We start from the raw sequence: 27,372 nt of genomic DNA on the forward strand, positions 1-27,372 counted from the left end.
AATTAATCCTGTAATTTAATCATAACGCGTTAACGCGTTATTTTTCACAGCTCTATTAAATATATATGGACCCAATAATGACGATCCAGAATTTTTCAAAAGGGTTTTAAATTTGATTCCAGATGTCTCCAGTACTAATCTAATAATTGGTGGTGATTTCAATCTAGTTTTGGACACTTACTTGGATAGATCTTCTTCACAGAGGGTGGAACCTTCCAAGGCCTCTAATCTTCTGAGATCTTATATTGAAAATATGAATGTTTTTGATGTGTGGCGGATTTCTAATGCTATGGGTAAAGAATATTCCTTTCACTCAAAAGTACATAATAGCTACACCAGGATAGACTTTTTCTTGGTTGATGGTAAATTAATGCCATTTTCCTACAACGCAAAATACCACAATATTATTATCTCCGACCACAGCCCGATATCATTTTCATTACAGCTTGGTGAGAATGCACCTGCCCAGAGAAATTGGAGATTCAATCCTCAACTCATCACTGATAAAAGGTTCTGTGAATATCTGGAATCAAACATTAATGTAGTGATTTAAAAATGGTTCAGAGATGACAGTTAATGTCAATTCGGTTCAACAAGTATCCAGAATAAGACGGGACGGGAGGCTGAGATATCAATACAAAATACAATTTATTTAATAGATGCAAATGATTTAAAACAGACTGCTCAAACAGTAAAGTGACATGTGCAAAGGTTGGAAAGGCTGGCCTGGACTTGATATAAATGACAGCTTAAAATAGAGAGAAATTAGAGGCTCCAGACCCAATTGTACAATGCTAAAATATCATGCATTAAAAACCAAACACAACACACTTTAAGAAAATCACTGCAAACGATATACAACAACAAAATGACAAAAGAGGGCCTCTACTTTATGGAGCCAATAATTCACCACCATTCAAGTCACTACCACTGAATTGCACAGTCCCAGTCAACCATATATATTGCACCTTGCAATAGAACAAAACAAAACACAAAGAAACAAATAATCAAACCAAATAATCTAAATGAAATCTAAAGTGGGAAAAAACAGTGACCGTAACTATTTAGCTGGAGGCAGCCCTATAAAACAAACATGTTATAGTTAGGTCACACAATTTAAACACATTTATAATATTTAAAAACATTTACAAACATAAAAACACATCCTTATCTCATACCTTTAATTCATTAAAATAAAGCAGGGACAGCGTGCATCCACGGTGACGCCGACACAGTCGCACACAGACACAGCTTCACGCTGGGCTCTAAGGACAAACTTCAGTTACAATTTGCGGACACTTTCTCTGTGATCGCCGTTAACATTATATAACTTCCAGCAACTTACTGCGACAAACAATTGCGACCACACGTGCTGCGCTCACGCTAAACTTCCGCACACACCCACAGGACCGGCAGTGGGGAGAGAGAGAGAGAGGACGAGGGAGAGTGCTAAGGTGTCCCTAAATAAACTCCTCCGCCTCCCTGCAGCCTATAGGAGTTGCCGTCCTGTCAGGTTAATTAACACATCCAGAGCGGGGAAAATGACAATGCTAAAAGTATAAAACTTTATTAAGAACTGACCCGCTACAATAAGTTATTTTTTTAAACTAACGACAATGAAAGCACATCTCCTACACTGTTATGGGAAACCTTTAAGGCCTACTTGAGAGGGCACATTATTTCTTTTCAATCCTCTCTCAAGAAGCGTAACAAGGAAAAACAACTTAAACTTGAAGAGGAAATCCGCCAACTCGATATGGAGAACGCTCTGCGCCCCTCATTAGATAAACATACTAAAATATCAACTCTTAAATTTAAACTTAACAAGATTTTATCGGATAGGATTTGCAGAGCCTTTATTTTTACTAAACAGCGATATTTTGAATTCGGTGATAAGCCACACAAACTACTGGCGAGACAACTACGGAAACTTGAGAACGACAGGACTATCCACAAAATTAAGTCTGGTTCAGGAAATGTCCTTACATCTCCCAAGGATATTAATGACAGATTTAGACAATTTTATCAAACTCTATACACTTCTGAGGTTAATCCTGTAGGAGAAACAATGCAGACATTTCTAGATAAATGTGATCTCCCGTCACTGAGTCAAGCGGACCGCGATACCTTGGGGGCAGACATCACATGTAAAGAGCTACTAGCAACCATTGGTTCAATGAAAAACGGTAAAAGTCCCGGCCCTGATGGACTCAGCAATGAGATTTACAAGAGGTTTGGGGGATTATTGGCTCCTTACCTGCGTAAAATGTACATCCAATCATACGAGGATGGCATATTGCCCCAGACGCTGACCGAAGCCACTATTACCCTCCTTCCCAAAAAAGGGAAAGATTTGGAAGAAGTGGGTTCTTACAGGCCAATCTCGTTATTAAATTCGGATCAAAAAAATTCTAGCCAAGACATTGGCCAGAAGACTTAATGTATTTATGTGCAAGCTGATTTACCCAGACCAAACTGGGTTTATCCCGCAAAGAAATTCCTTTCATAACTTTAGACGTCTTTTAAATATCATGCACTCTCCAAGACTTTCCCAAAAGGACCTTATTATCCTCAGTTTAGATGCCGAAAAAGCATTTGATCGGGTCGAATGGGCTTACTTATTCTCGGTCTTGCAGAAGTTTAATTGTGGTGATAAATTTGTGTCCTGGACTAAGCTCTTATACAATAGCCCCCTAGCCAGAATACTCACTAATAGAACTCTTTCTGACCCTTTTCGGTTGGGTAGGGGCACGAGGCAGGGCTGCCCACTTAGCCCTCTACTGTTCGCATTAGCCATAGAACCGCTGGCCGAGACCATTCGTTCGCATCCAGATGTACATGGTTACAATACAGAATATACCAAGAATAAAATATCATTGTATGCGGATGATATTTTGTTATTTGCCATGCAGCCTAGGATTACAATTCCTTCAATTTTGAAAACTTTTCAACTGTTTGGTAGTTTCTCGGGGTACAAGATTAACTGGGGCAAAAGCGAGCTACTACCAGTACAAATTACAGATCAAGATTGGCTCAAACAGTTTCCTCTCAGAATAGCATCGGACAGTTTAACCTATTTGGGAGTAGTAATTACCAAGAAGTATAATGATCTTTACAAGGCCAATTTCCCCATCCTGTTAAATAAGTTAAAAAACAATATACAATTTTGGAAAACACTCCCCATTTCTCTGCTGGGCAGAGTGAATGCTATTAAGATGATTTTTCTCCCTCAGCTACTTTATCTTTTTCAAAATCTACCTATTTACCTTGCCAAATCTTTTTTCATTAAAAAAAAGGACTCAATCATTGGACTCATTGGACTCATTGGACTCAATCATTCTCCCCATTGTATGGAATTACAAGTCTCATAGAATAAAGAAGGACCATCTTTGTAAACACAAAACTAATGGGGGGCTGGCACTACCTAATTTTATTTTATATTACTGGGCCACTGGGATACGCTCTATGGTATATTGGTTAGATGCCAACCCAATACCCTATGATAGGCTAGAGATGGAACGGGAAGACTGTTTACCTTATTCTATTAGAGCGGTTGTACTATCTCCCGTTCCAGTCAACAGATCTTGTTTTAAACATAACCCTGTAATTTATGCTTTAATTAAGATTTGGAAACAACGGAGGAATCATTTCAAACTTAAGGCAGTTTCATTCCTGCTGCCTATAACTGCAAACCCCTCTTTCACTCCCTCAGCTCTGGATGAGGCCTTTTCCACCTGGAAACGATTGGGGATTTGTATTGTTGGTAACCTATACATAGAGGGGACTTTTGCCTCCTTCCAGCAACTCCAAGAAAGGTTTAATTTACTGAGGAATCAGTTTTTCAGATATCTTCAGATTAGGAATTATGTTAGAACACACCTCCCTAATTTTGAGGAGGTAAACCCCGACAAGATAGAGAGTTTATTTAATCTGCTGCCCAATCCATGCTACATAGTCTCGCAACTATATGAGATACTACAAAACTTGTGCCTTCCTAAGATGGACAGGATAAAAGAGGAGTGGGAAAGAGAGTTCGGAGCCCTGATACCTCCCAGTTAGCCTGGATGCCAGACGAATTTAGCCCCGCCCACAACATTTTAGGTCGGGCAGTTCGGTCTGGAGTCGCTCCGTTGAGGAAAAATTATGGCCCGACCGGGCCAATCAGATTGTCAGGGCGGGCTTTATACGATGATTGACAGATGATCAACGGTAACGTAATCAACCACGTCATCAAAGTGCCCTCGGGTTGAATTCGTTTTCAACAAACATGCCTGCCGCTGGAGAGCTGAGATGTGTAGATGCTGCCATTGAGTCTGTTTTAGAAGACATCGACAGCGCATTCATTTTGAAAGAGGAACACAGAACGTGGAGGCGACGCCAAAGCACCGCGCTAATCCCTATCGCCCCGGCGCTTGGCTGTTCACAACGGACACTGAAGCGACGCTAAACCGACGGGCAGCGCTAATAATATCACCCGTTGATCCAGTAGATCGCTGCACGGCTTTGTGCCAGTCACACCGGAGGCTGAAGCACCGCGCTGCGCCAAGGCTGCCTCGCGGTGCTTCAGCCTCCGGTGTGACCGGCACAAAGTTTTAACATGGGAGTGGATGGGAGCCAGCTGTTATTTAAGGCTTGGCGCTGAGCTGAAGTGTCCGGTGTGAACCCGGCGTTAGTAAATAACTCACAATGCGTTGCTTAGCATACGTCACATACTACGTTGCTCTGATTGGTTGTAGGTCTATCCAATTGAGCGAAGAAGAATTTTACTTCCTGGTCAGTTGAAACACGCCCCATAATCACAGCCCAATGGAGCGGTCTCAGACTCACATTCTGACTAGAATTGTGAGTCTGACAACGTCAGGCTACCTCCCAGTGTGTGGGAGGAGAGTTTGGAGCACATCCATGAATGTTCTATAAACGCCCGACACTGTTTGATTCAATTTAAAATAGTGCACAGACTACACTACTCCAAAACGAAGCTGCATAAAATATTTCCTGAAGTCTCTCCTTTGTGTGAGAAATGTGACTCCATGGAGGGTACTCTATCTCATAGTTTCGCTCTCTGCCCTAAACTTCAGAACTATTGGCATGAAATATTTGATTTCTTTTCGTTGATTTTGGGGATCCAACTAGATCCAGATCTTATCTTAATAATTCTGGGAACATCTGAGGGGCTAAAGAAGCTAAACAGTGCACAAAAGCACCTTCTGACATATGGCCTTATAACAGCAAAAAAACTGATCCTACTTAACTGGAAGAAGAGAGAGGTCCCTTCATTTAAACATTGGTTGACTGATTAGACAGACAACTTGCATTTGGAGAGAATTCGATTTATTCTGAAATAGCGGAAAGAGCGGCCGTTTCCAAGCGGAAACGGCCGCTCGAGCTGAAGCCAGTTTGCTTTCGTTTAGACCTGCCCACAAGCTCCTCCATTGGCTCTGCATTCCTTGTGTGATTGGCCGTCCCCGCTGTCACTCCATCAGGTTATAAACAGCACCAGGACGCACACCGGTCTGCCAGTTGGGGAGGAGGCCGTGTTAATCTTCCGCTGTAAGTTGGGCGTTTGTTTTGCCTGGGCCACGTCAGCTGGAAGGATTGTAATATCAGAGGTTTCATTTACATTAACGTTTGAATCGGTGTGTGTGTTTGGTAATTAGGCGCAGCCAGGATGTCTAAAAAAAGAAAAGTGGACATAAGAGACTTCTTTCAAAGTCAAAGTGTAAGTTACTCAAATAAATGCGTTACACCATCCTGCGACACCTTCACTGGCTCCCAATAAAGCAGCACGTCCACTTCAAGATCCTCCTCATCAATTACAAAGCTCTCAGTAATCTTGTAAAGTGTATTTGAGTTTTATTGAAAGTGCTGATAAATAAAATGTATTGTTGTTAAAAAAAGGCGCGAAAATTTCTGGAGGAAAGCAGAGGTACCAGTTTCTATCAATCGCTCTAAAAACCCCATTTCCTAACTTTAGCCACATAAAATATATATGCAGACGTTCAGGAAGAGCTCAGGATGCTCACAGTGAAGCCGGTTCAATGATAGGAACTAACTACAGTTTGGCCAAAAATGCTTCGGTTTCAGTGGTTTGTCTCTCAGCGGTGTCAAATGTCACAGGAGCCGCTGCGGGTGACTGCTCTGCTCTGATTGGTGGGCTCCACCAGGCCCTGACAAAATTTCTTTAGAAATGTTCTAGTTGTTGTTATTATTATTATTATCATTATTATTATAACAGTAGAGCCTCAACAATGCAACGGATTTTAAAAAGCTTATATTTAATGCCAAAGAGATACACTTATTTTCATGTATTATTTTTTATGTTGAAAGGCAGCAACATGTTATGTTGTAAAACACTAACAATGAAAGATTTAGGGAAAAATACAATAAAACCTTGGATTACAAATGTGATTTGACGTCAGAGGTCTTTTTGATCAGGTGGAGGTCCTTGTGAGGCTGTTGTTGGTTGTTCCAACATCGTCTGCTGAAGCCGAGAGGAGTTTCAGTGCACTGAGGAGGTTGAAGACCTGGCTTCGCAACTGCATGAAGCAGAAACGCCTGAACAATGTGGCAGTTTGTCACATACACCAAGAAAGGATTGATGCCTTGGACAGGAAGAAACTCTGCCAGGAATTCATCATTGCCAATGACCGAAGACAACATGTGTTTGGAAGCTTCATGTAGCTGAGAAGCCGCAAATATACTAACTGAGGCTGGTGGATCTGTTAACCTCGCCACTGTGTGAAAGAAACAAAGAGATAACAAATACAGTGTTATCAGACAAACCGTGTAATTATAAATATACACCCTTTCACACCTTAATTGCCACAATCATCCTGTAAGGCTTAACAAGACGAGAAACTACTATAACTGCCTAAAATGACAGTGGTTCTGTGTTACATTAATTTTAAATAAATTTGATCACTTGACTACTTAAACTGAATTATGGACATTTTATTCAATTTCTCCCCACCTGTGATATTCCTGCCAGTTTGACCTGCCCACCACTGGGTAGTGCTATGTAAATGAGGTCTGTTTACCATATATTCCAAAAATAAGTGTAAAATTGGTGCTACTGAGATGGAGTGAAGTTGACTAACAAGGTGAAACACAGAATTGGGTGATAATGTTTTGCTACATGCTTTACAACCAGACAAACCAAAAAAGGGAACAGTAAACTTAAAAGTAGCAACAGAAAACTAGAAGAACTACTAGAAAACACAGTGAACTGAAGAGTTTTATAAAAATGATTTGTGTCCCCCCCACCTCTGAAATCAAAGAGGTGATTCCACCTCACGTTCATCATATGAAAGAACTGATTCGTTAAGTTCACCGTTCGCGAAAAATATGCGCAACATGCACTGTACAGGGAGCCACTGCAGAGGGGCTGAAGAGCCGCATGCGGCTCCGGAGCCCCAGGTTGCCGACCGCTGGGTTAGGGTTATCACTATGCTTAAACATATGATTGCTTAATTGTAGACACACCAATCCGGTTTAAGCAATATACAAATACAGCAGCCGGGTTCACCTGGCTTCAACCAAAATGGAGCTTGTCCTAAAAAAAAAAGATGAGTGAGGGTGAGAGGGGGAATCCACGGAGGAGGAGAAGGCTGCGGCTGCGGCATGAGTATGTGGAGGTATGTATTGTTCACTTTATCACTGAGATGTTGCATACTGCACACGTAACCTTTAAAATGTAAATGTACTGTATTCCAGACCTATGCTGAACTACACAATCTTGTCTTTCACTGTATTTCTGAGAGTTTTACAGATGGATGCTGAGGAAATCCCTCATGATTTCATATAAATAGATGAGGCAGGGTTCAACCTGACAAAAGCAAGAAGGAGAGGCAGAAATATCATTGGCCACGGGGCTATCATCAATGTCCCAGGGCAACGTGGGGGTAACATCACCCTTTGTGCTGCCACTACACAGAATGGGGTCCTCCTCCGTCACGCCAATATGGGGCCTTACAACACAACTCACCTTATCACATTTTTGGGGCGATTGCACAACATCGGCACAGCAGTAAACCACATGCACCAGGTGCAACACACTGTCATCTGGAACAATGAGTCATTCCAGCTCTCTGCTCTGGTCCAGGACTGGTTTCTACACCATCCACAGTTTACAGTACCATACCTTCCACCATACTCTCCGTCTCTAAGCCCAATCAAAGAGTTTTTCTCTGCATGGCGGTGGAGGGTTTACGATCTCCGGCCCCAGGCTCAGGTACCCCTCATGGAAACCTGTACTGGATACAGAATTTTCTGCTTGTCTGATATTTGTCGAGCTTGCAGTGTTATGCACACTCCTGTAGTAGCATGACAACTGGAACATGTTTGTTGTGATTCTCCATGTTGACATGTTGACTGATTGGGGATGTGGAGAGAAATAAATTATATTTTCATGAGTCTGCACTATTGGTCTTGTGTAGTGTTGGGTGAATTTATTGTATATTTGCACTTTCTCCGAGTACTTCACTTACAGTACTCTCATCACTGAGAAGTATAATTGCTGAAAGTGTATTAGGTTAGCAACAGCAGTGTGTAACTGGCTCAAACAGAATTAAGTCATATGAAGCATGTGTGAATCGTACTTAAGCAATCGAAAAAAACTGCAATGAAATACATGAAATAGAAGAGATCATATTTGGACCTCTGCTGTGACTCCTAATTATCTCATTAAGTGATTAAATTGTTGTTCAATTATTGTTCAGGAAAGCTCTGCTCTTTGTTTTCTATGTTCTTTTTTTATGCATATTTATTGCACTATAACAGTGCCACAGGGGTGGGATGTAACAAAGTATATTTACTTACTTACTGTACTAAAGAACATTTTCCATGTGTCCTTAGTTTAAGTGGATTAATTTGTTTCTATTTTCACTTTTCCTCCACTACATATATTAGCTAATATCTGCACTTTCTAAGAATGTGGGCCTTTTTTGCCAAACAGGTGGTGCTCTTGGTAAGTTGTAATCTGGATAGGAACCTATAGTGGCCCAAGTGGTAAAAAGTGAACATGGCCCATAAAGAACAAAACTAATTTGACCCTCAGCCCATATGAGTCACTCCTCTGTGAAGAGTCTTGGTGTTCATTTGGACAGTGATTTTAACTTTGACAATCTATTGTAAGTAGCTTCTTTCAGTTGAGACTTATAGCTAAGGTAAAGGTCTATCTCCGACCTTAAGATCTAGAGAGGGTAATCCATGCCTTCCTAACTTCTCGACTTGATTCCTGTAGCCTGCAGCTCGTCCAAAATGCTGCTTCTCGCCTCCTTACAGGAAAGGAAAAGAGGAACCATATAACACCAGTGTTTAGCTCCCTCCACTGGCTTCCTGTTGGTCACAGGATTGATTTTGAAACTTTATTGTTAACTTTCAAACCTCTTAATGGACTGGCACCGTCTTACTGAACTCCTTCATGTCCACTCTTCACTTAGAGAGCTGAGGTCAGCCACTCAGCTGCTCCTGGACTTACCTAAACCGAGGCTCATAACCAGAGGTGATCGAGCCTTTGCAGTAGCCGCCCCAAACTAGTGGAACAGCGCACCACTCCATATTAGATCTGCCCCGTCTCTGGCACTCTTCAAATCATTGTGAAAAACAAGTCTCTTCTCTTTGGCCTTCTTTTCAAGTTGAGAACATTTTTATCCAAGCAGTTTTTATGTTATTTGTTTAGTCTTATTTTATCTTTACTATTGGCATGTTTCTGTTTTCTTGATTCCAAGTTTTATAAATGTGCTATATGAATAAAATTGAACTTGACATTAAAATATTAATTTAAGATCATACACTAAAAACAGTATGAAAGGACGTTTTGACGTTTCTACTGTACTTTATCTTCTATATATTCCACTACAGATGTTACTGTTCCCTAGTTCTAAACCACACAGACAAACACCCACACACAAACACACACATACATTCACATATATACACACACACACACACACACACACACACACACGCACACACACACACACACACACACACACACACACACACAGACGCACACACACACTTGTTCATGCCAGTTGGAATCAGCTCCAATGAGACAGAAGCAGCTGTTTACACATCCCAAAATATTTTGTTTTACAGAAACTCTTTAAACTCTTTAGTTCTTATTTAGTATTTGACATTGAAACAATTTCCTGCTATGCCCACCTCCACTCTGAAGTCATCAGGAGCAAAGGCAGCTGCTCCTCTTGTTTTCGGGCTCGTCAGATAAATATAATTTCAGCTTTGTCATGTTTTGTGCAGTTTGCTTCCAACACAGACTCAGTGATTTTCCAAAAAGGTATAAGTCAAATAAAAGTAGCCTTTTAGTTTCATGCTTCATTTTTAAAGTCATCCAGTCCATTCTTTCCTCTGTCTGCATTCACTCTCACTACCATCCTTTAATTTGAACCATCATCATCATCGTCGTCGCCGTCGTTGTCATCATCATCATTTTATTTGTACTCATATTTAAAATGGATTTTAACAATAAAATTGGAATTTTTAAAATCAACAAACAACAAATTCCTGACAACAGGTATGAAAAGTAAGTGAGTGAAATGAGAACAAACAGAGAAGTTTGCATTTGTATCTTTATTGCTGAGGACTATTTCATGTCAACATGCATCGGGTGATCTGTGACCAGGTTAAATCAGACTTAACAATCACTGAGGATAGATTATGTGAGATGCACAAACAGAGGGATAAGTCTCACTACCATATCCATCATTCCATTTCTTATCCGTGCCATAGTTGTCATAAACACAGTGTTCTATCCCTATGCCGTTGTTTGGCTCTCCTGAGGACCAAAAGGTAAAGTTCACTGCAGAACCATCAGACCACATCCAGCTGCCTTCTTTGTGGAGGTCGCTGAGTCCATTCCAGGTGACTCCTTCAGCATGATCAAAGTTCTTGATCAGAGTTTTAATGAAATTCTGTTCATCCAGACTGTGGATAGACACCAGGTTGGCTCCCTGTGACACACAATAGAGCTCTGCATCAGCCCAGGTCATATGTGTGGACACGTACTTGTAGCAGCGGTTGTTGAAGCTGTACCAGAACATGGGACAGTTTCCACGCTGCAGCTGGACCTCAGGTCCATCTGAAGGAGACACAGCACCCAGGGTCAGGGTGAACAGAAGGAGGAGCAGGATCATGTTGGTGTCTCTCTCTCTCTCTGTCACAGGAGCAGGACGAGGGGTTGGAGATGATCTGCACTGTTGGATGAGAATGAGAGTTTAAAGGAGACAGGTGGGCAGGCTGCGTTCTATTATACTCTTCAGAGAGGCTGTCTGCACTGTTGGTGTGATGTTATTGGTCAAATGCACTTGGCAAACACTTTGTTTTATACACAGCTGCCCGATAAAACTGTTTTCTCATAGCACGAGTCAGAAAAACCAGCAGCTCACCTGGATGTCACATAAGTTTTCACATGATTTTTCAGTTCAACCTTTTGACCTCGTAAAACGCAGCTTTAGAAAAGACGACACGAGGGCAGATATGTCACTTTGTGGTTGACGTCTCCTCATTCACACCAGGTAAACAACTGGCAAACACAATTTGATACATCGACAGTGTTACGATTACAAAGTCTTAAATGTGTCCTCTCTTGTATTGTGGACTTTGTATTTTTCCAACATGCAAACAGCATTGCTTTAAATAAACAGGACTTCACACAGACATGACAACAGCTAATAAATGATTGAGCACAGCAGAATGATTCGTTACTCTGCTCCCCTCTAGTGGAGACTGTCACAACCTACAGATAGTTAATAAATAACGCAAAACTACTTTTAATGAAATATATAAAAAAGAACAGATCATATTTGGATCTCTGCTGTGACTCCTAATGATCTCATTAAATGGTTTAATTGTTGTTAGTGCTATTAATACATAGCATCTCCCTTAAATAAATAGTGTCCTTACTTTAAGTTGATTTATTTTTGTTTACTTTTCACTTTTACTCCACTACATATATCAGCTAATATCTGCTCTTTCTACGAATGTGGGCCTTTTTTACCAAACTGTTGGTGCTCTGGGTAAGTTGTTATCTGGATAGGAACCTATACTGGCCTAAGTGGTAAATAGTGAACATGGCCGGAAAAATGCAAAACTAATTTGGCCCTCAGCCCATATGAGTCACTCCTCTGTGAAGAGGCTTGGTGTTCATTTGGATAGTGATTTTAAATTTGACAATCTGTTGTAAGTAGCTTCTTTCAGTTGAGACTTATAGCTAAGGTAAAGGTCTATCTCTCATCCAAAGATCTAGAGAGGGTGATCCATGCCTTCATAACTTCTCGACTTGATTCCTGTAGCCTGTAGCTCGTTCAAAATGCTGCTGCTCGCCTCCTTACAGGAAAGAAAAAGAGGGACCATATAACACCAGTGTTTAGCTCCCTCCACTTGCTTCCTGTTGGTCACAGAATTGATTTTAAAATGTTTTTGTTAACTTTCAAACCTCTTAATGGAGTGGTATCGCCTTACTGAACTCCTTCATGTCCACTCTCTACTTAGAGAGCTGAGGTCAGCCACTCAGCTGCTCCTGGACTTACCTAAACCGAGGCTCATAACCAGAGGCGATCGAGCCTTTGCAGTAGCTGCCCCAAACTAGTGGAGCAGCGCACCACTCCATATTAGATCTGCCCCGTCTCCAGCACACTTCAAATCATTGTGAAAAACAAGTCTCTTCTCTGTGGGCTACTTCTCCAATTGGGAACTTTTTTATCCCAGCAGGTTTAATTTAATTTTAGTTTGTTTAATCTTATTTTATCTTTACTATTGGCATTTTGCTTTTGTCTTTTTTCGAAGTTTTAATAAATTTACTATATAAATAAAATCGAACTTGACATTAACAGTTTAATTTAAGATCATACACGAAAAAACTGCAAGAAAGAACAGTTTTGATACATTTCTACGTTACTTTATCTTCTATATATTCCACTACAGATTTTACTGTTCCCTAGTTGTAAACCACACACTCAAACACACACACACTTTGTTCCGTCTTACAGACTCTCTTTAATCTCTTTAGTCTTTATTTAGTATTCGACATGGAAAAAGTCTCCTCCTTATTCCCAACTCCTCTCAGAAATCATCAGGAGCAAAGGCAGCTGCTCCTCTTGTTTTCGGGCTCGTCAGATAAACATAATTTCGCCTTCTTCATGTTATGAGCAGTTTGCTTCCACCACCGACTCACTGATTTTCCAAAAAGGTTTAGGTCAAATAAAAGCAACCGATTAGTTTCATGTTTACTTTTTCAAGTCATCCAGTCCATTCTTTCCTCTGTCTGCATTCACTCTCACTACCATCCTTTTCATTTGAACCATCATCATCATCATCATCATCATCATTTCATTGGTACTCATATTTATAATTGATTTTAACAATAATATTGGAATTTTTCAAATAAACAAACAACAAATACCTGACAACAGGTATGAAAAGTAAGTGGGTGAAATGAGTACAAACAGAGAAGTTTGAATTTGTATCTTTATTGCTGAGGACTATTTCACGTTGTTGTGCAATAGTAGGAGTAGAATTGACGTTGGCTAATTATTAATAATCATGAAATATGATTATTAAAATAACAATTATTTCTTAAAAATAATCAAAAATGATAAAGCTATTAATTAAGAAATGTAACACATTTAATTAGAAATGATACGGTTATCCATTAATAATAGTTAAAATAATTAATGAAAACAATAAAATTATCAATTAAGAATAATACAAATCTGTAATCATTGCTTATTGTCGCGGGGCACCACCCTGGTTACAGGGACCAACGATACAATCTATAAATATCAGTCTCATAATGATAAATGTCAAATCAATAATCTCAATATTTAATATTAATAATTATTTAATTAACAGTGAAGGCTACTAAGTTCGAGCACAGGCAATCATAATCCAGCTGCAATCACATACATATGCACAAATAATCACAGACTACAGATACTTTAATTACAAAAGCATTTATTAAAAAGGGGAAATAAAGTTAATGTTATTCAATGATTCATCATTTTAACAAACTCCCATATTTCAAAGATAACAACAGCAGCAGCACTTATCACAATTCAGAAAATACATGTAAAACCGGCGGTCTACCTATGTATGTCTGTCTATGTGTATGTGTGTGTGTGTCTGTGTCAAAGTGTCTCTCTGTGTGTGTGTGTATGTCTATGTGTATGCATGTGAAATAAAGTTAGTGTTATTTAATGATTCATCATTTTAACAAACTCCCATATTTCAAAGATAACAACAGCAGCCGCTTATCACAATTTAGAAAAACACATGTATTCATCTATGTGTATCTGTGTGTGTATCTGTCTGTGTCTATCAATGTGTGTCTGTGTGGGTGTGTCTGTGTGTGTGTGTGTGTGAGAGAGCGAGAGAGAGAGAGAAAAAGAAGGGGGGGCGTGGCGATGACGCAGTCACTTGGTGACGTCACATCTAAGATGGCGGCCGATCATGATTCGTGGAATCAAGGCCTAAAAACTCTCAAAATGGCGGATTGACTACAAAACAAGATGGCGGAGCCGTTATGAATTTAGAGCCAGAATGGGAGAAGAGGGAGAGAGGAGGTGTGGCAATAATAGATTCAAAATGGTGGTTAACTTGCGTTATCCAAATTGGAGTCTATGTTAATGACACCATGTGGCCGGAGCTCACACTGGTGGTCGTCACATGAATTACACAAAGGGATTTTCAGACAAAGAGAATTCTTTGTCTCTGCTTTGGCGTTCGGCCGCATGGCTTCCAGATGTGTCCGGCCTCTCTGAATATAGATTTAACTATGTTACATGAACTGTATTCTAAATACAGATCGGATGTGTATATAGGTCGGTTTAGAAGGAGAGAGAGAGAGAGAGAATACAAGGAGGGAGCAAAGCTCTTAAAAGCACCGTCAGAGACAAATTACATTTACTTTACCACTCAGCACCCAAGTGGCGTTGTGTGCTGAGGTTTGACCGGTAAAGTCTCTTTAAAGTTGTTCAAACGGTCACAATGAGCTGGAGACGCTGCTCACGGCGCTTAAAAACTGTGGCACAAGGCCGTAACCGGAAACCGGAAGTGGCGAGTCGCCGCTAAACATTAGAGACTCGGCGGTCTCATACAAAACAAATACGTTCAATTATTAAAACAATACGCTACGTATTATATTAACATCTGCCCAGACAATAAAGCCTCTTACTGTACCACCCTCGCGGTGTGCGTGCGCGTCGGGCCAGTGAATCACGTGGTCTCTCAAGCGGTCTTCGGCCGCTGGACCGGACAAACAGCGGATTTGCTCGTGCTGCTTCGATGGGATGAACGTCGTCCTTCTTCTTCAGGGATGTGGAGCTCGTGCTCCTCAGCGGAATGAATCTCGCGCTTCTGCAGGGGACGGCTGTGGAAGCCGTTTGTAGATCGTTGGGAAAAAGAAACTAAAGTCCGTGGGGAAAATGGAACTGAGTCTGAGATTGTTCCGTGTGCAATTTCCTGTTTGGTCTTTTCAAGTTAAAAGAGCAAAAGTCCTTTTGAAAATAAAAACGTCGACTGAGATAAAAGACAATGAAAGAAATGAAAGAAAATAACTCTGGTTGCCCCCTTTTACATCTAAATCAGCTGGGAGGCCCCGAAGGGGGCCTGGTGTTGTCTTCAGAGCAGGGTAAAAATGGCAGCGATGTTTGGGGTCTCAGTGGTTTTGTTCTACCTGAGAGGTCCTCCTCCTTGAGGAGTTGGTCATAGGATGATGCTGGCTTTAAGCCAATTGAGTGTCAGAAATGGATCTGAGTGGGCGGGGCTTGGAACTGAGCGGGGGTTTCTGGGAAAACCCCAGGACATTTCTCCACCACCAGGGGGAGATTCTTGAGCCTGCAGGAGGATGTTTTCCCGCCCAAAGTTTAACAACCCTTTGTTCCTCTCGGCTCCAGTGTCTGCTGGCACCCCGCTGGGCTCTGGCCCAACAACGTCAACAAGCATCAGGTGATCAGTGACCAGGTTAAATCAGACTTAACAATCACTGAGGACACATTATGCGAGATGCACAAACAGAAGGAATAAGGACACTACACGGTGCATCATTCCATTTCTTATCTGCGTGATAACTCTTTTCAACACAGTCTTCAGGTCCTGCATGGTTGTTTGGCTCTCCTGGGGTCCAAAGGAAAAATCTAGCCGGACAACCATCAGACCACATCCAGCTGCCTTCTTCTTGGAGGTCGCTGAGTCCGATCCAGATTCTTCCATTAGCATGGTCAAACTTCTCGATCAGTGTTTGGACGAAATTATATTCATCCAGACTGTGGATAGACACCAGGTTGGCTCCCTGTGACAAACAGTTGAGTTCTGCCTTAGCATAGGTCATCCGAGTGGCCACATACTTGTAGTAGCGGTTGTTGAATTTTAACCAGGCCATCTCACAGTTTCCTTGCTGCAGCTTGACCTCAGGTCCATCTGAAGGAGACACAGCACCCAGGGTCAGGGTGAACAGAAGGAGGAGCAGGATCATGTTGGCGTCTCTCTCTCTCTGTCACAGGAGCAGGACGAGGGGTTGGAGATGATCTGCACTGTTGGATGAGAATGAGAGTTTGAAGGAGACAGGTGGGCAGGCTGCGTTCTTTTATACTCTTCAGAGAGGCTCTCTGCACTGTTGGTGTGATGTTATTGGTCAAATGCACTTGGCAAACACTTTGTTTTATACACAGCTGCACAGGACAAAGTGTTTCTTCTGAACACGAGACAGAAAAACCAACAGCTCACCTGGAAGTCACATAAGTTTTCACATGATTTTACAGTTAATCCTTTTGATCTCGTAAAACGCAGCTTTAGAAAAGACGACACGAGGGCAGATATGTCACTTTGTGGTTGACGTCTTCTCATTCACACCAGGTAAACAACTGCCTAACACAAGTTGACACATCGACAATGTTACGACTACAAAGTCTTTAATGTGTCCTCTCTTGTGTTTTTTTCCAACATGCAAACAGCATTGCTTTAATTAAACAGGACTTCAAACAGACATGACAACAGCTAATAAAGGATTGAGTACAGCAGACTGACTTGCTCATCTGCTGCCTTGTAGTGGAGACTGTCACAACCTAAAGATAGTTTATAAATAAGGGAAAACATACTTTTAATAGAATAGGTCATATTTGGATCGCTGCTGTGACTCATCAGGAGACCCTACAAGTGCGGATAATGGTCGAGCTGCCTTGGTCTACCGAGTCGAGCAGGCTGTTCTGGAAACGATCCCTCCGCAGGTTCACCTTCAGAAACTTTGTTAAGAGTTTTACTTCCTCTAGATCAGCCATTACGAAGCTTAAGAATGCTGCGGCCCAATTTGAAAACTGAAAAATGTGTGCGGCCCAACCACATCTTTAATCACAACTATATGATCCACACACACGACTAGAATCATACATATTATTAATTTTATGGCAAAAATTAAATGAATATGAACGCGGGCATATGCAGTGCAAATCCAATAACAACCACATTTAAACATAACAATTTGCAAAGCAACCAATGTAAAACAAACAGGAGTCCAAATAGGGTATTGTTAAAATTCATTCTTACTGTTTGTATAACAGAGCAAGACAAGGAAATCCGGGAGAAGACAAACACACTCGAGGCTTAACCAAATATACTTAAGGCGTATAAGCTAGACCTGCGCTGGTCTCATCAAAATGTCGTAGGAAATGGTATAAAAAGTAATGCACTAGAATTTGTATGAATTCCACATAATCTTGAGTCAGGAGGCTGGGGACACGTGACCTTTGCGCCTCTCTCTCTTCGTTAAAACAAAAAACATGGCGGACATTCATCTAACCCCAACCCTAATATGAAAAATATATATGCACTAGAATTTGTATGAATTCCACATAATCTTGAGTCAGGAGGCTGGGGACACGTGACCTATGCGCTTCTCTCCCTTCGTTAAAACAGAAAACATGGCGGACATTCATCTAACCCCAACCCTAATATGAAAAATATATATGAACTCTGCACCACGCTGATTCAGCTGAGTGACAGCCGCAGGAATAAGCTGTTCCTGAACGTGCTGGTCCGCGAACGGAGGACCCTGTAGCGCCTCCCAGAGGGGAGGAGGGCAAACAGTCTGTGGCTGAGGTGTGAGAATTGGGGTTGTTACAGTTTTTTTTTATTGCTTCGGCACGATTTTCAAAACAGGGCCCGGTGTTTCAAAACAGTAAACACTATCAGCACAACCACACACCCAATCAGCAGAACACCTCAGATCCTTTGCAAAATGAAACACTCTTGTAAAAACTATACACTTATTTATCAAAACCATATTTTATTACCATATGAAACACACACGCTTCATATGACTAAATTCTGTTTTAGCCAGTTACACAGCTAGTAATGTCGAGCTTGCAGTGTTATGCACACTCCTGTAGTAGCATGGAAACTGGGACATGTTTTGTTGTGATTCTCCATGTTGACATGTTGACTGATTTGGGGATATGGAGAGAAATAAATTCAATCTTCATGGGACTGCAGCATTGGTCTTGTGTAGTGTTTGGTGAATTTATTGTATATTTGCACTTTCTTATAGTACTTCACTTAGAACTCTAATCACTGAGAACTGGAATTGCTAAAAGTGTTTAAGGTTAGCAACAGCAGTGTGTAACTGGTCAAAACAGAATTTAGTCATATGAAGCATGTGTGTTTCACTTTGCAAAGGATCTGAGGTGTTATGCTGATTGGGTGTGTGGTTGTGCTGATTGTGTTAAGTGTTTGCAACACCGGGCCCTCTTTTGAAAATCGTGCTCTCTTAACTGTAAATGACTGGGCACAGCACACTGACCTGCTCCTCTGTTGCCCTCTGCTGGTCACTGTCACAAGCTACAGATAGTTAATAAGTAAGTCAAAATGACTTTTAATGAAATAGAATAGATCATATTTGGATCTTTACTGTGACTCCTAAGGATTTCATTAAGTTGATTAATTGTTATTAGAGCTTTGAATAAATATCATCTCCCTACAGCTTGGATCTCCCCAAAAATAATGCTGTTAATACATACATAATGATTTAAACAAGATAGTCAACCAACGAGTGTGTAGCAGAAGTCTTTGCCCCAGAATCATCAAACATTGTAAAAATACAATAAGGAAATTAAAGGGAAACAATCATTCTTCACTATTTTTAACAACTGTTAAGCTTTGGGACGTCCAGGAGAGCTCTGCTCTTTGTTACATTTTATGCAAATGTATACTCTCTAAAACAGTGCCACAGTGGTGGGATTTAACACGTACATTTACATACTTACTGTACTAAAGAGCATTTTCCATGTGTCCTTACTTTTAAGTTGATTTATTTTTGTCTACTTTTCACTTTTACTCCACTACATATATTAGCTAATATCTGCACTTTCTACGAATGTGGGCCTTTTTAGCCAAACAGGTGGTGCTCTGGGCAAGTTGTCATCTGGATAGGAACCTATAGTGGCCTTAGTGGTAAATAGTGAACATGGCCGGAAAAATGCAAAACTAACTTTGCCCTCTAGCCCATATGAGTCACTCCTCTGTGAAGAGGCTTGGTGTTCATTTGGACAGTGATTTTAACTTTGATAATCTGTTGTAAGTAGCTTCTTTCAGTTGAGACTTATAGCTAAGGTAAAGGTCTATCTCTCATCTAAAGATCTAGAGAGGGTAATCCATGCCTTCATAACTTCTCGACTTGATTCCTGTAGCCTGCAGCTCGTCCAAAATGCTGCTGCTCGCCTCCTTACAGGAAAGAAAAAGAGGAACCATATAACACCAGTGTTTAGCTCCCTCCACTGGCTTCCTGTTTGTCACAGGATTGATTTTAAAACTTTATTGTTAACTTTCAAACCTCTTAATGGACTGGCACCGTCTTACCGAACTCCTTCATGTCCACTCTTCACTTAGAGAGCTGAGGTCAGCCACTCAGCTGCTCCTGGACTTACCTAAACCGAGGCTCATAACCAGAGGTGATCGAGCCTTTGCAGTAGCCGCCCCAAACTAGTGGAACAGCGCACCACTCCATATTAGATCTGCCCCGTCTCTAGCACACTTCAGATCATTGTGAAATACAGGTCTCTACTCTTTTATCTTTACTATTGGCATGTTGTTGTTTTTCTTGTTCCAAGTTTTTATAAATTTGCCATATAAATAAAATTGAACTTGACATAAACAGTTTAATTAAAAATCAAACACTAAAAAACAGTATGAAAGAACGTTTTGGAAGATTTCTACTCTAATTTATCTTTTATATATTCCACTACACATGTTACTGTTCCATAGTTCGAAACCACACACAAATACACACACACACACAGACACACTCACATACACACACACACACACACACACACACACACACACACACACACACAGACACACTCACATACACTCACACACACTCATACACCTAAACACTTTGTTTATGCCAGCTGGAATCAGCTCAAATGAGACAGAAGTAGCTGTTTACACATCCCAAAATATTCTGTTTTACAGAAACTCTTTAATTTCTTTAGTTCTTATTTAGTATTTGACATTGAAACAGTCTCCTCCTTATTCCCTTCTCCTCTCTGAAGTCATCAGGAGCAAAGGCAGCTGCTCCTCTTGTTTTTCGGGCTCGTCAGATCAATATCATTACAACTTCGTCATGTTATGTGCGGTTTGCATCCACCACCAACTCAGCGATTTTCCAAAAAGGTGAAAGTCAAATAGAAGAAGCCGTTTAGTTTCATGCTTCATTTTTTCAAGTCATCCACTCCATTCCATCCTCTGTCTGCATTCACTCTCACTACCATCCTTTAATTTGACCCATCATCATCATCATCATCATCATCATCATCATAATCATCATCAGCATCATCATCATCATCATCATCATCTTCATCATCATCTAAATCATTTTATTTGTACTCATATTTAAAATGGATTTTAACAATAACATTGGAATTGTTAAAATCAACAAACAACAAATACCTGACAACAGGTATGAAAAGTAAGTGAGTGAAATGAGAACAAACATAGAAGGTTGCATTTGTATCTTTATTGCTGAGGACTATTTCATGTCAACAAGCATCAGGTGATCAGTGACCAGGTTAAATCAGATTTAACAATCACCCAGGACAGAGTATGCGAGATGCACAAACAGAAGGATAATTTCTATTACAAGGTACATCATTCCATTTCTTTTCGGTTCTAAAGTTGGTATGACCACAGTCTTCCCTTCCTTTGTTGTTGTTTGGCTCTCCTGAGGACCAAAAGGTAAACTTCACTGCACAACCATCAGACCACATCCAGCGGCCTTCTTTGTAGAGGTCGTTGAGTCCGTTCCAGGTGATTCCTTCAGCATGGTCAAAGTTCTTGATCATGTTTGTGATGAAATTCTGTTCGTCCAGACTGTGGATAGACACCAGGTTGGCTCCCTCTGACACACAATAGAGCTCTGCATCAGCCCAGCTCTGCCCTGTGGACACGTACTTGTAACAGCGGTTGTTGAAGCTGGACCAGAACATGGGACAGTTTCCACGCTGCAGCCTGACCTCAGGTCCATCTGAAGGAGACACAGCACCCAGGGTCAGGGTGAACAGAAGGAGGAGCAGGATCATGTTGGCGTCTCTCTCTCTCTCTGTCACAGGAGCAGGACGAGGGGTTGGAGATGATCTGCACTGTTGGATGAGAATGAGGGGTTTGAAGGAGACAGGTGGGCAGGCTGCGTTCTTTTATACTCACGAGGGCAGATATGTCACTTTGTGGTTCACACCTCCTCATTCACACCAGGTAAACAACTGCCAAACACAAGTTGACACATCAACAATGTTACGCATTTGAACACAAATTTCTGTACTTTCTACTTCGTATATTCTCAAAACTGGCTCGTTACTTGAGCAGTGGATGTACGCATGGCGCACCTCTCTCTCACTCACTCGCGTGCCTGCTGCCCCAGGAGATGTGCAGGGGGGGGGGGGGGGGGGGGCAGAACGAGACCCTAAAAGCTCGGCCTTGGACAACCGGGTCGAGCAGGCTGTTCTGGTAACGATCCCTCTGCAGGTTCACCTTCAGATACTTCATTAAGAGTTTTACTTCCTCTAGATCAGCCGTTACCAAGCTTAAGAATGCTGCGGCCCAATTTGAAAACTGAAAAATGTGTGCGGCCCACCCACACCTTTAATCACAACTATATGATCCACACACACGACTACAATCATACATATTATTAATTTTATAGCAAAAATAATTGTATATCAACCCAGGGATATGCAGTGCAAATCCAATAACAACCACATTTAAACATAACAATTTGCAAAGCAACTAATGTAAAACGAACAGGAGTGCAAATAGTCTATTGTTAAAATTATATTCTTACTGTTTGTATAACAGAGCAAGACAAGGAAATCCGGGAGAAGACAAACACATTCGAGGCTTAACCAAATATACTTAAGGCGTATAAGACTTCTCTCTCTTCGTTAAAACAAAATACATGGCGGACAATCATCTAACCCCAACCGTAATATGAAAAATATATATGAACTCTGCACCATGCTGATTCAGCTGAGTGAGAGCCGCAGGAATAAGCTGTTCCTGAAAGTGCTGGACCCTGTAGCGCCTCCCAGAGGGGAGGAGGGCAAACAGTCTAAGGCTGAGGTGTGAGAATTTGGGTTGTTACAGTTTTTTTCGATTGCTTAGGCACGATTTTCAAAACAGGGCCCGGTGTTTCAAACACTACACACAATCAGCACAACCACACACCCAATCAGCAGAACACCTCAGATCCTTTGCAAAGGGAAACACACATGCTTCATATGACTAAACTCTGTTTTAGCCAGTTACACACTGCTGTTGCTATGCTAACCTTAAACACTTTTAGCAATTCCAGTTCTCTAGTGATTAGAGTTCTATAAGTGAAAATACACAGAGAAAGTGCAAATATACAATAAATTCACCAAACACTACTCTAGACAAACGCTGCAGTCCCATGAAAATTGAATTTATTTCTCTCCATATCCCCAAATCAGTCAAAATGTCAACATGGAGAATCACAACAAAACATGTCCCAGTTTCCATGCTACTACAGGAGTGTGCATAACACTGTAGGCTCGACAAATATCAGACAAGCACAACATTCTGTGTCCAGTACAATTTCAATGAGGTGTACCTGAGCCTGGGGCCGGAGATCGTAAACCCTCCACCGCCATGCCGAGAAAAACTCTTTGATTGGGTTTAGAAACGGAGAGTATGGTGGAAGGTATGGTACTGTAAACTGTGGATGGTGTTGAAACCAGTTCTGGACCAGAGCAGAGTAGTGGAATGACACATTGTCCCAGATGAAAATGTATTGCATCTGGTACCTTCTCCTCCTCCGTGGATTCCCCCTCTTACCCTCACTCTTCTTCTTTTTTGAGCACAAGCTCCATTTTGGTTGAAAACAGGTGAACTCAGCTGCTGTATTTGTATAGTGTTTACAGTTTTTCACAATTGTTAACACACAAAAAGCGAAAATTCGGCACAATTTGCACAACCTTCACTTCATTTACCAATCACTTGACCCAATTTGGCACTACTTCACACTCCCTTATCTGCATTAGACTCTGACTTTCATTCTTTACACTCTGATGTCAATTACACATCACCTTGTTGTCAGAACACTACACACAATATTCAGTTGTTGCACACAACTTCTCAAGTATAATATCAAAGCATCAACCTACAACACACAAATACTCAAATCTCTAAACATTCAGGTCTGTTGAGCAATTTCACCGCATTTACACAGCCGAACAGGAGACTGAAATTGTAGATATGGTTCATGAGAACAACTCTATCACACTCAGACAAATAAAATCTAGGATCCTTGCTGAACATGCTACATTTAGAAACGTCCAGACCGTCAGCCTCTCTACATTGAACCGTATTCTTCATAGGAATGCCATGTGGATGAAACAAGTGTTCAGGGTCCCATTAGAACGGAACACAGGCATGAAGGAGTTACGGGGAGAGCTTGTGCTTGTATGTACCAACATTCAGCACTGACACATGCATGTATTGTAACTGTAATCCAATATTGTTCCTTTTCTACATTGTCTCACTGTAGCCCACTGTGTTGACCTCTCTGTGTCCATACTGTAACTTGCATTCTCATGCTGTCTGTGTCAGCGGATCCAGGAGATAGATAGATAGATAGATTACTTTATTCATCCCCGAAGGGAAATTAAGTCGTCACAGCAGCCGGTACATTTGAATACAATAAAATACAATACAATAGAATAAAATAAAAAATATTGACGTAGAAAGCCTCACACAGCTCATGTGTTGTACCAGTACATCTTTATTGATGAGGTGGGATTCAACCTGGTGAAGAGGAGGCGATGGGGCAGAAACGTCATTGGCCAGCGGGATATTGTTGAGGCCCCCGGCCAGCGTGGTGGGAACATCACAATGTGTGCTGCAATGAGTCACCATGGGATCTTGCACCGTCATGGCCCACCTAGGGGCCTATAACGCTGCCCGTCTCCTCGTCTTCCTGGATGGCCTGCATGACCTGCTGGTACCACCTGGTCAGATAGATGACCCACAGTGGATCGATCACATTGTCATCTGGGACAATGTGAGCTTCCACCGGGCTGCTCAAGTGCGTGAGTGGTTCCAGGACCACTCACGCACACATTTTTCCGTTCTATACCTTCCACCTTATTCTCCTTTCCGGAATCCTATTGAGGAATTCTTTTCAGCTTGGAGGTGGAAGGTATATGAACGGAACCCACAGGACCAGGTTCCACTGCTCCAGGCCATGGAGGAGGCTTGTGGCGACGTGAATGTCGAGGCCTGTCAGCATTTTGTGTGTGAGGTTTTTAGTTTTCTGTGTGCAGTTTTGAGAAAGCCGTTATTGTTTTGAAAATCGTGTGCTAACAATTGTGAAAAACTGTAATTTTTGTGAAGGGGGGGGGGGGGGGTGAGCAGGCCGATTTACAGTACTGTACTGTTCTCTGTGTGTACCGAAATAAACCTTTTTATGCTGCGTATTTGTGTGCTGATTTATGTTTGACTATGAAAAAAGTAGGCCTACACTGAGACATTTTACAAAAGGAGAAATGGCTTATTCTCCAGAGTCACTGTCATTCATATGGTGTGTTCCATTTTGATGATTGTGTTTTCAATGTTGCAGTTCAGTGTGCTGTAAATGCTTGGTAGTGTGCAAGCAAATGCTTAGTTGTGTATACTCAATGAATGGTAAGTGTGTGTCATTTGAAAATATGTCTGTGTGTACCAAATGAAAACACGAGTTCCATTTTGTGAACAGGTAAGAGATTTGATAGCAAAGAGTCATCTTGCAAAGGGAGTGTCAGGTTTAGCATTTTGTGTGTGAGGTTTTCAGTTTTCTGTGTGCAGTTTTGAGAAAACCGTTATTGTCGTTATTGTTTTGAAAAACGTGTGTTAACAATTGTGAAAAACTGTAAACCTGATTGGTGTGTCTAAAATTAAGCAATCATGTGTTTGAACACCTGATGGCTGTGTTTAACCAATTGGCCCATAGGGGTGGTCATTTGACAGTCAGTGCTTAGGAATTGCAAGGAAGTGACATCTTGATATACTTCTGTGTCTAATGTATACAAGTGTGTTTAGTGTTTTGCAGATCACTGTGTGTAGTGTTTTGCAAAAAGTGTGAAGCTGACATTGTGCTTATAGTGGTGCAGATCTGGGCCATGTTTTGCTCCTTGAGTGTAAGGTTTTGATGATTGTGTAATACTTTTGATTTTAGTGTTTATGCAATTGAAAAAAACTGTAATTAACAAAGGTGTCTCTAAATTGGTCCAAAGTGAAACATATGATTGTGTATAAAGCAAACATACATATTTTCACCATATCTGGCCATTAAATACCACTTAAAACAGATTTGACAGATTTGATCCAGCTTGGACCTCAGACCTCTGAGAAAGTACAGCCGAGAGGTCCTGTGTTTGGAGCAAGATGAAATGTAAACATTGTCGTAGGACAAATGCAAAGACATCATCGTAAAGGTCTTGACCTCGGGAGTAACATTATGTCAGTGGGAAAATTGTGGATGGCTCCTGCTCCTCAGGGATGACCTTTGAACCTAGCTCCTGAGTCAGTTTTGATGGCTTACAGGATGGAAATTAAATATGCAACAGACATGGTATGAACTGTTTTGGAAAGGTCTTGAACTCCACTACCATAGCCCAATGCAAACCTAATGCAAGACTAAACAGGTGTTTTTCTAACACCAAAAACCCATAAAAAAAGAATACAAGATTCCCGGTCGCAATCTCATATAATAGTGAAACACATTAGAACTACAAAAGATGGGAACAACACACACGTACGGGAACACCGTTAAATTTTTGTTCTTTGTATCCTTCTTCTGGGTTGAGATTAGGGTTGTGAAAATATTGTTTATAAAACATATTAGCGATTAATTTTTTGACCATGAATGAAAATATTGAAACTAAAACACACATATCTCTCCATAAATATCATCAAACACATTTTTATCAAGAAACATTGCTAAAATATAGTGTTTTCCACCAAGAATACAGCAATCTCCACAATCTTGCTTGATCAGGGCGCTGCGGAGGTCTGCGCAGGAGCACTTATCGTTTGGAGCATTTCGTAGGATTCTCTACGAAAATTTGGACTTTACTTTTCGTTAGATATCTTACAAACTGTTTCATGAGACCATGTTGCAGCCTTTCTCAAAGTGTTTTACAAGGATAATTGGTTTTATCACATTTAATGAACATACTGATAAATGTCATGTTCTGTTGTGCATGGCTGAAATCTCCAACTGTAATGGAGAACTTTATTTCTATCAACAAAAACAGCAAGTATTTCAATCGGTGTTGCCTTTTATCAATAAATGTGGGGTTAATCAATTGATTTTGTTTCTTTCTAAGTCTCCTCTTTTCTATAGAATGTTTTTGCTGCATTTTATTTCCCTTAATCATTCACTGTCATCCATGCTGCTATAACATTATATTACATTGTACAGTATTTGAGATTATGTTGAATTTCATTAAAAACAATAATGTAAAGACTGATGCTAATCGTATACGGTAAAATACAGCACTATAGTGTTTAAGTATTTGGACAGCACTAAACTGTAAATTAAGGTTACAGTTAGAAAACGACAAATCCCTGGCCACCATGCTGCCAGCAGTTTACTGTGAAAATAAGAAAAATACAGCAATGCACTGTAATTCAGTTGATTGATTTAGTTTTTACGGTAACACACTGTATAGTTGATTACAGTATGATTACTGTAAAATAACAGTAAACTGAAGGCAACCCAGCTGCCAGCAGTTAACTGTTAATTTACATGACAATTGTTACAGGATACCTAAGAACACTAATAGATTAAAGTATAACCTCTAAAAAATT

General features: G+C 40.9%; 3 protein-coding genes and 2 long non-coding RNA genes across 6 annotated transcripts; 1 reads left to right on the forward strand and 4 right to left on the reverse strand.

The window, feature by feature from the left end:
* Positions 1–629: 629 nt before the first annotated feature.
* Positions 630–1,426, reverse strand: LOC128461302 (uncharacterized). Its single transcript, XR_008342259.1, has 2 exons — positions 1,179–1,426; positions 630–1,080 (listed from the first exon to the last, which is right to left on the reverse strand). It is a non-coding gene; the product is annotated as an uncharacterized LOC128461302 (long non-coding RNA).
* Positions 1,427–5,411: 3,985 nt separating this feature from the next.
* LOC128461303 (uncharacterized) lies at positions 5,412–6,935 on the forward strand. 2 transcript variants are annotated; one of them, XR_008342261.1, is made up of 3 exons: positions 5,421–5,550; positions 5,658–5,719; positions 6,436–6,935. It is a non-coding gene; the product is annotated as an uncharacterized LOC128461303 (long non-coding RNA). The 2 variants fall into 2 exon arrangements; XR_008342260.1 differs by having other exon boundaries at positions 5,412–5,719.
* A 3,637-nt stretch (positions 6,936–10,572) lies between these two features.
* LOC128461304 (lactose-binding lectin l-2) lies at positions 10,573–11,218 on the reverse strand. Its single transcript, XM_053446151.1, has one exon. The coding sequence runs from the start codon at positions 11,151–11,153 to the stop codon at positions 10,662–10,664; it is 492 nt and encodes a 163-aa protein (XP_053302126.1). The 5' UTR covers positions 11,154–11,218; the 3' UTR covers positions 10,573–10,661.
* A 4,733-nt stretch (positions 11,219–15,951) lies between these two features.
* On the reverse strand, positions 15,952–16,585 carry LOC128461306 (lactose-binding lectin l-2-like). Its single transcript, XM_053446152.1, has one exon. It carries the CDS (start codon positions 16,487–16,489, stop codon positions 15,998–16,000), a length of 492 nt encoding a protein of 163 aa, XP_053302127.1. The 5' UTR covers positions 16,490–16,585; the 3' UTR covers positions 15,952–15,997.
* Positions 16,586–21,095: 4,510 nt separating this feature from the next.
* Positions 21,096–21,661, reverse strand: LOC128462162 (lactose-binding lectin l-2-like). Its single transcript, XM_053447461.1, has one exon. It carries the CDS (start codon positions 21,585–21,587, stop codon positions 21,096–21,098), a length of 492 nt encoding a protein of 163 aa, XP_053303436.1. The 5' UTR covers positions 21,588–21,661.
* Positions 21,662–27,372: the final 5,711 nt, after the last annotated feature.

This window comes from Pleuronectes platessa, chromosome 18 (assembly GCF_947347685.1).
Source record: "Pleuronectes platessa chromosome 18, fPlePla1.1, whole genome shotgun sequence".
NCBI classification, from domain to species: Eukaryota; Metazoa; Chordata; class Actinopteri; order Pleuronectiformes; family Pleuronectidae; genus Pleuronectes; species Pleuronectes platessa.